At 32.5% G+C, this 9,666-nt stretch overlaps 1 protein-coding gene across 1 annotated transcript; it reads right to left on the reverse strand.

Annotated features, from left to right (window-relative positions):
- Positions 1–1,850: 1,850 nt before the first annotated feature.
- On the reverse strand, positions 1,851–3,714 carry LOC143059087 (uncharacterized). The gene has a single exon (XM_076232576.1). It carries the CDS (start codon positions 3,709–3,711, stop codon positions 2,035–2,037), a length of 1,677 nt encoding a protein of 558 aa, XP_076088691.1. The 5' UTR covers positions 3,712–3,714; the 3' UTR covers positions 1,851–2,034.
- Positions 3,715–9,666: the final 5,952 nt, after the last annotated feature.

Below are 9,666 nucleotides of genomic sequence, written 5' to 3' on the forward strand. Positions count from 1 at the left end.
GTAGCATAACTGATTCCTCTGGTAAATGATAGTTCAATCACTGAAATAAAAAAAAAAATAATTACCCCCAATTGTTTTCATCGTGTAAACAAAAATACAACCAAACAACAAATGACAATTTTTTTTTATTTAAGTCACCTTCCAGTAAAATAAATTTGTCACTCATCAAAACGGTTTCTTCAGGAAAAAATTCCTTTCAAATTGATTTTTAACACTACCAATACTTATATCACTCACTTTAAATTTCTATTTAAATATTCATGAGGAGAAGTGATATCAGGTCAGTGACTGTATATGACATAGAAATATACGGTCAACGCATTTTGACTGCTCAAATAGAACGAGTGCAGTATAAATGTTTACACTAAACCTGTCTACGATCTACGAGTTTGAATATCCCTCTGATACCTTTCGCCCCGGGCCCTCTTTCCTAATTTTTGCTTAGGAGTAAACACTTATACTGTCGACGCAGCTAGTCTCGCTGTTTTTGTGTTCAAAGATTCCCGCAGTTTTTATTTCATGTCTTTATTTGTCTTTTTAAAATTAATTAATGAGATTTGAAAATTTTCAACTGCTCTCTTCTTATATCTTTTCAAACCTTAGTCGCAAGTGTCCGTAGAACACGGTGTCGAAGATTTTTGTCATGAGATCAAAATATCTGTGATATTCTATCTGAAATTCGTTTGGTTATAAATAACAACTCCAAACTCCTTAAACTACAATAAATCTTTTATGATTTGCATATTAGGGAATACGTTGATTTGATTTGACGAGAGGACTTCCAGTTGTTGTTCTTGACGTTGTTTATTTTTTGAAAGACTACGTTGACCAAACTATCTTTTCGTAACCAATGTTAACAAGATGGCGGCGATAATAACACAATCCTAACCGACGTTAACAAAACTTATCACTAAATGATAATAAAAGTTTTTGTAGTTTATTCTTAATCACAAAGCAAATTTTAAGGTGTACATATTTTTTGCGTTATTAACCAACATACATTTTTATACGCCGGGCCTATTCAATGACACAAGTATACAATTTGCCTGTGATAGAGGTTACTAGTGGTAACATATATTCATTGTCTGCAATTCTAAAGAATTAAAAGGATAAAACATCTTTTTAAAGGAATCTTTTGGTGTTTAAACTGGACCAAGTCATTCACAAATATATCATGAAAGTCCTTAGGACCTCTTTTTGTTTGTGAGTGAATTAGTCGAATTTATACACCAAAAAATTCATTTAAAAAGGCGTTTTATCCTATAGTTATCAATTATTTAAGAATAACGAAAGTGAAATATTGATGTATCAATTCATACCGTAAAGCACTTAACATACATGACAAAACCAATAAAAAAAAACTGAATCGTTATGAATGTTAATTTTTGTTCAGAAAATTGCGGTGAAACCTTCTATTTATGTAGGATGTAGAATATTTTTAATAATTCCCTGGTAAGCATTAAAATATGGCTGGTAGAAAACAGTGCTTTTATTCGATTAGAAAGAAAACAGGAAAATATTGGTATACAAAAACAAAAAACAGTTCTTTTGCATTACTAAAAAAGGAGAAAACAAAAGATAACAACATCTCAATATATACATTTCAAAACAATAACGGTACAGTCAAGCTGATATATTAAAAGATTTACATTACAGCCAATTGAAAGTGATTTAGAACAAAAGTATCTGTCTTATCAAACTTTTTGAAAACTACATCATTTTGATAATTTTAAATAAAAACTTTTATTTTCATTTATGAGAATAATTATTGATATTTAGATACATTACTCATAACATGTCTATAAATGTAATGTATTCCTATGTAAAAAAATCTTATACTAATTACAATAAAATTCAAAATCGCTCGCTTGTAAACAAAACAGCTATACCCTGTCCTAACACACAAAGTTATGTAACATATAACGCAATGTTGTTTATGAAAACTCATTTTGAAAGCAAAACTGTCCCTTTTCTGAAAATAAAATGTCACACTCTTTTCTGTAAATATATAATAAAATTTCTAAAGCACACAGTTCAAGGCAATTGTGAAAAGTTTAAAACAACTTTGAACAAAGTAATATTTTCTCCTTGATTGTTTATGAGTAATGTATTAGTATTTTTATCAAAGTCCAAAGCGTTTGGAAATTTTAAGCCATCAGATTTTGTCAGTAATGTCTTACTGTCTTTTCCGTCATGTCGTATTATTGTTAGATTATTGGAACCATAACCCACAACATAAACGTTATTGTAATTATCTGCTTTTACACCTCTAGGAAATTCGATGCTGTCATTTTCGAACTGCCATAATTCTTCCCCGTTCAAATTACAACAATGCACCTTGTTCTCCCAATCTGAGTAAACTATCCTGTCTCTGCTCGCACATATGCGCCTTATATAGTTAGATACTGTTTTTATTGTTTTTAAGTTTTGTCCAGATAAATTCAGGACTTGTACACTGTCTCCATGTGCTACGTAAAGTTTCCCATCCGCGTGAGATACTCCCCAGCATCTATTTTGTAAACTGATTTTCTTTTCAACATTGAAAGTATTTTTATTCATAATTTCTAAGCATGATGCGTCCCCGTACGTCACAGCAATCCGTTCAAGATCTATCACGGCTATATCGTATGGCTGACCTGATATTGGTATGTCACGGATATATTCGCCTGAAGTACTGTACTCTTTTAAATGATTTTTTTCTTTGTCATTCGCCATTAGCAAATTACCATTTGGCAATATGAGACAACCTGTGACGTTCTTTTTATGTTCATTTGTCATTTGGAATGTTTTAATTAGCTGTAGTTTTATGTCGGAGATGTTGATCCAAATTTGTGCTTGATCGAATTTGGGGTCTCTGAAATCAAGGTTGGTGGCGGATTCTGACACCATTATTTTACCAAACTCTTCAACGTCGTTGGATAATTTTTCTATTAGGCTATCAATATATACTTTCAATGCATAGTCCTTGGCAGCACCGATTTCGCTTTTGATGGACTTTACCTCACTAACGATCCGCTTATTGACCTGACGCGTTCCAAGAAATACTTGTATATCAGAAGAAAATGCTTTCATATGTTTTGTTTCTTCCCTTAGTTTAGTAAGCATTTTTTCTGTTGATTTTAGCTTCTGCAGGATTTTCATATATTTTGATTTACAGGTGAGAAATGCTGATTTTAGTTCGTTTAACAATTTTTCCTGTAGCTTGTCTAGTTGACTGTTTATTTTCGTTCTTGTTTCAAGAACCATGGTTTTCACCGCCAGCTCTTGTTTTTCGATTTCCTTTGTAGCAGATTCACGATTCGTGATGCATTGCTTCACGTTGCGGAGATTTCCCTTAATGGTCTCTTCTAGGTCAGACAATGCAGATGATTGTCTTGAATTTGCTGTGTTAAGACTAATGGGTATTACATCGGAACATGCCTTGTGTTTTGACGGGACACAAACAACACAGAGAACTTCATCGTGACTTTTACAGAACCACTCAAGGTTTTCACCATGCTGCTCACATATCTGGGAGATTGAAACATTTTCAATCTTATGATAATCTTCTGTTGAAATAACCTTATGGTTTCTTGTGGTTTTCCCTTTTCTGTGAACGTTTTCACAATCTGTACATAATCCTTCTTCACAATTTGTGCACCATCTCCCTGCGTCCTTCGTGACGTCATCAAACATACATGGACCACATAACATATGTTTGTCTGAAGTCATTTGGACTTACTAAAAGAAATGAAAAATATGATTTAGTTTCTTAAAATAATTTTCACCATCTTTGTCGTTGGTTCGTTTAGAAGCCCATTCCCACTTCTAGTAATATGTAAATGTTTAAATATATCTTTCCAAATCATCAAATAAATTTTATGCATTCAATACTATTGATAAATAATTGATTGAGGGATTCACTAAAATTTATCAAATTTTAACATATTTGCTCTGCTAGTACGGGAAATCGTGTTAACTCAATGATCAATTTACATACTATGAAAACTTCTCGTAAATTTCTTAATCCGTTACTTTTTTTTTAATATAGATTGAAATTAAGCAATTGAAAAAAAATATATTCTGTCATAGAGCTGACAATCGTAACGTATGCAGGGACATTGTAATCCAATTATATTTCAGAGCGAGGGAGCAAACAAGTTTTAATTGAAGTATTCTTCCATAAAATATAAGTATTCGAGGGTTGAGATGAAAAAAAACTTGTTTCACCACAAAACATTATCATATGCAGGTCTCAACTCAGAAATCTTGTAAACGAAATGTTCAATAGAGGCAAAAGATACAAAACGGGTATTAAAACTCAGAAGTCGAAAGCAAACTGAAAATGTCATGCCACAAAATGAAAAAAAAACCCCAACAAAACACAGTCACTATACAAAACACAACACATGTGCTCTGGAAAATTAGGCACATCCTTCTCCAAACGTGGCACCCGTTGCTCTGCTCATTTAACTACAAACCCGGTCATTAGTCGGAATCTAGTTGGTGGTCCGGGAAGACAGTTATCGTCCCTTGATTTTTGTTGTCTACAAATATAGTCCTTAGTGTGGTCAGTGTGTTACTTGCCATTTTTTTTTATAACCTTTCCAAATTTATTTCTTCATGTTTTATTCTTAAATAGCAAGTAGGAGAACAAAACTATACTGTAAAAAAACCTAAGGTCATGAATTTTAATGCAAAGCAGTGATTTGGTCCAGCTAATAAAAGGTTACAAATTAATATTTCTGAAGCTGTAAAAAGAATTCAAGACCCCCTTAACATAAAATTGTCCATACTTTGAGATATAGCTGATGAAGTTTTGTATAATTTTGATATAATTCGTCCCAAAAGTAGTACACTGTGAAAATATTATTGAGAAAGCGCAGGTGGGATTTTTTTAATTTCCATTTATTGTCTACGTAATACACGTAATAAAAAATAAACAACACGTTTAACAATTTCTTGCGTCCGAAGCGCTTTTCTGGATTTACCTTCATCAGCAACGCTCAAAGCCAAACATTTGAAATTCGAAGATGTATAAGTACCGAAACCGTTGAAGAGCTATATGTCAAAAATACGTAAAATAAATAGCCAAATTCATCTAAAGCCAACTTTGCCTGAGGGAGTTGAAACCTTAGTTTCTTAATAATTTCAAAATTTATAAACGGACAGTTTTAGTAAAGTTTGTTAAATCATGTCAGTAACGAAATACTGACTACTGAACTGATGATACCCTCTGGGACGGATAGTCCACCAGCAGAGGTATTGAACCAGTGATGTAAAAAATTGAAAACAACACGTTTAATAATCTTTTGCGTCCAAAGCGCTTTTCTGGATTAACCTTCATCAGGAACGCTCAAAGCCAAACATTTAAAATCCGAAGATGTCTTAGTACCGAAACCGTTGAAGAGCTATATGCCCAAAAATACTTAAAATAAACACCCAAATTCATCTAAAGACAATTTTGCCTGAGGGAGTTGAAACCTAAGTTTTTTAATAATTTCAAAATTTATAAACGGAAAGTTTAATCAAAGTTTGTTAAATCATGTCAGTATCGAAGTACTGACTACTGAGCTGATGATACCCTCGGGGATTGATAGTCTACCAGCAGAGGTATCGACCCAGTGATGTAAAAAATTGAAAACAACATATAATAACTGTGTTCTCATGCCTAAGAGATGAAATCAGTAAATATACAATGTGTACTTTGGCAACTTCTCTGAATGATTTTATGGTGTAAGTTAGTCACATAGAAGGAAAGTAATCCTTTCTTTCATAGAAATTCTACAAATATGTCTCATTTTGGAATCATATGGTCAAAACAAGCATTTCAAACCCTTTTCACTTTTTATACATAAGTGGCATTCCGACTTTCTATCTGACAGGTTTTCATGTGTCAATATTTTTGTTTCTAGGCTCTATCAAGTTGTATAATTCATTTGTGAACTCTGAATCTAAAGAAAAATAGATTATCAGAGACAAATGTGCAAAATGTGTTGTGCGAATCATCCTCGTCTAATGGCCTGTTTAAATCAAGTAAATGTGAGAATGTTGGTACATGAAAGTTAAAGTCCATGATAAAGATTTCACTAAATTTGTGAGGAATACTCTTTACAAAGTATTTTGTACCTGTTTCTTTTTTTGTAGGATATCAAGGGGTTCACATATATACCTATTGAGACTAAAATCGAATGTTTTTTCACTGAAATACGAAAAATCTTTGTGTCAGACTTTGATAAAATTGAGATTGGAAATGGGGAATATGTCAAAGAGACAACAATCCGACATAAGAGCAGATAATAGCCGAAGTCAACCAATGGGTCTTCAATACAGCGAGAAAGTCCCGCACCCGGAGGTAGGACTCAGCTGCATAAATATTTGAATGCAAGAGTCCTTTTGTACTCAGACTACTTGTAGCATAAAACCTGAGTATAGAAATGAGCAAAAAGGAACCATTTTTTTTTTGTAGCTTCAGTATTCGTTTTTAAATGTAAACTTGTGCTACAACCTAAATTGACCCTAAATTATTATCAGTCTTATTTGGCCCAAGACCATTTTATACTCATATGATGTGCTATTTATATTTTTTCTTTCCATTTAAAGTACATTCAATACATATGGAAGGATTATCTATAACAAAAAAACATCACAATTTTAAAAGTGCTAGAAAATATTACATCTTTATGGAAGGCCCCCATACATTCGAAAACCTTTATTTTCAGACACAGGCTCATACAAATTTAACTTTGGAATCATTGTTATAAATCTGATACATTAAATGAGTATTGCGTTAATTACACGATAGGTTAAATATTAAGGTATTTAAAAAGTTTTTTTGGCAATATTTGAATTTTTAAGACCCTAATGTTGATAGTTGGAATTCGTCAAATTTAACATCAAAATTTAACATGCATTGTTGAATATGAAATAAATTATATTGTCTATAAAATATATTCTTTTGTCTTGAAACCTGGCCAACAATCTCGAAATTCATTAAGGTTTTGTCATACCAAGTTTTATTAAGATTTGTTAAGTCTTTCTATCCTATTTGGTCCGAGAACACAGTTATCGTCCCTTGATTTGTGTTGTCTACACATATAGTGAGGACAGTGTGTTACTTGCCTTTTTTCATTTCATTTGCAAATTTATTTCTTCATGTTTTATGCCTCAAATAGCAATTAAGAGGATTAAATACACTGTAAAAAAATGGTTCATGAATTTTAATGCACAGTAGTGATTTTGTCCAGCCAAAGAAGATTAAAAAATCGAATTTCGGAAACTGTTAAAAGAATTTAAAATGTTAAAAACAACTTAACATAAAATTGTCCATATTTTGATTTAAAGCTGATGAGATTGTTTATAAAATTGATATCAATTGTTCCCAAAGTAGTTCACCACACTTTCAAAATATTATTGAGAAAGCACAGGTTGGATTTTCTTAACTTTATTGTCTTAAAGAATGCACTACGAAATAACTGTGTTCTCGGTTAGGTCATATTCGAGGAGAGACTGTGCACGACAATTTGAACTTATCCGTCATCATATTTAAAAAAAAAAATTACATTAAAAAAGGAGATGTGGTATAATTGCCCATGAGAAAACTCTCCACAAGAGACCAAATGAAGTCAGTTTGAATCGGATTGATAGTTCACAAAGTACGATTGATCCTTCCATAAATCAAGATATTATATTTACGTCGGTCAATCTATTTATGAAACAAAGTCGTATCAATTTTTTCGACTTGTCTTTTAGTTTGGAATACTTTTGTAAAAGATAGACAAATCAAATGTTTAATACCACTGCAAGAGGAAAGAGACTTAAATTGAAAGTGATCTTTGGATTTTGATGGTTTATCAAATTAATGTTAATAATCTAGAAAGAGATTTAACTGATCACTTAGAAGACTCAACAATTCAATTCTTATGGTATTTAAGCATCCATTACAGTGACTGAAAATCAAGTTCTACGTCTTTGGTTGAACTTTGTCGGTTGAAAACAAAACTTTACGACAAAAGAGATGATTTCAGCTTTCCAATTGTGAACTTTCCATTTCTTAGTAGGAACATTCCAGCAGCACCTGCATGCGGGGTATATATCTCCCCCGTTGAAACGATATTCCCGTGCTTACATTTCCTATCATGATTTTCTTGATAGAGGGTTGCTGCTCACAAGGAAGCTATTAAACCAAAGGTTCCAAATGGTGAGGTTGAAATCATCCCTTCGTAAATTTTACGGACGCCATCACGAGTTGGTTGACCGTTATGGAATAGACGTTTCACAAATGATATCGGCTATGTTCCTTACGTCGTAACTACAATCCCCTTCCCTTTCATGAATGTGACCTACCGAATTAGACTATTTACCGGATTTGTTATCACATAAGCAACACGACGGGTGCCTCATGTGGAGCAGGATCTGTCTACCCTTCCGGAGCACCTGAGATCACCCCTAGTTTTTTGGTGGGGTTCGTGTTGTTTATTCTTTAGTTTTCTATGTTGTTTCGTGTGTGCCGTTGTTTGTTTGTCTTTTCATTTTTAGGCATAGCGTTTTTAGTTTGTTTTAGATTTATGAGTTTGACTGTCCCTTTGGTATCTTTCGTCCCTCTTTTAAAGGCACATTGAACAGATCTATGATTTTTAAAGATTTTTGTCCTTGGTCAGTTTCGTCTGAGGTACATGTTGAGTTATCAAGTGAATTGAAAATACCTAAATCCTTTCTCAGTACTTCCAATTTTATTAACAATGTTTACGTCAACAGTTATAAAAGTCAACAAGACTATATAAATATATAAATAAATATAGGTAACTCGCACAGGAGGTTCATGTGTCAGAATTATTGTTAGAGGTTGTCACATGAGAGTTACAAAATGGTGTAAGAAATAACCATTGTAAAGCAGATTACATTCTATGTTCACGTTATAATTTTTTTTTTGAATTAATGAAATTATTTCCAAGTAGAATGCATCTTCTAGAATAATAAAGTCTGTTTTTTTCTCCTTGTAACTTGTGTTGATTGATATTAATATAAATAAATTAACGGAGACCATGTGTACACAGACGGGGGTAGTTATAGGTGGCACTATAGTATTTGCATTCCAGAATTTAGGTTGCTCTTTTGTGTACCCTACTTAGGTAAATGTATCTAAACAATGTGATTGGACAAAAAATTCAGTATCAACTGAACATACTTTCCCAAACGGAGGGATGAATCAGGTGTAGAAAAATATGAAATAATTTTACATGCAGATGAAAATGAATTTTGAGAATTTTTTAAAATTTTGTGTTCACTGCACCATAAAATACCTAAAAGTACTAGTGGCCTTAGGTTTTTAAAAATAGCAAAAAAAGTAAACGGTCATGGTACAAATTCAAATTCATTTCTGAATAATAAAATGAAAGTACTTCAGTTAACTGTGAATGTAGAATTTTTTGCAGTGTTAGAAAGTGGTGAAAATTCTAAAAAGGCTATCATTATCCCTTATGGGCCAGGAAATACTACCGTGCCACCTTACGGGGGATATATATATTTACACTAAATCAATAAAGGAACTTTTTTTACCTATGCAATTTGTAAGTTTATCAATAAAAAGTTGATTAAGGGCAACTATGATAAAAACAAGCCTTAAATTCCACCCCTGAGAGGTAAAAATTGCTGATTCAAATTTTGCCTGATGTGTAGGTAATAATG

Source organism: Mytilus galloprovincialis, chromosome 14, assembly GCF_965363235.1.
Source record: "Mytilus galloprovincialis chromosome 14, xbMytGall1.hap1.1, whole genome shotgun sequence".
In the NCBI taxonomy this organism is placed as follows: domain Eukaryota; kingdom Metazoa; phylum Mollusca; class Bivalvia; order Mytilida; family Mytilidae; genus Mytilus; species Mytilus galloprovincialis.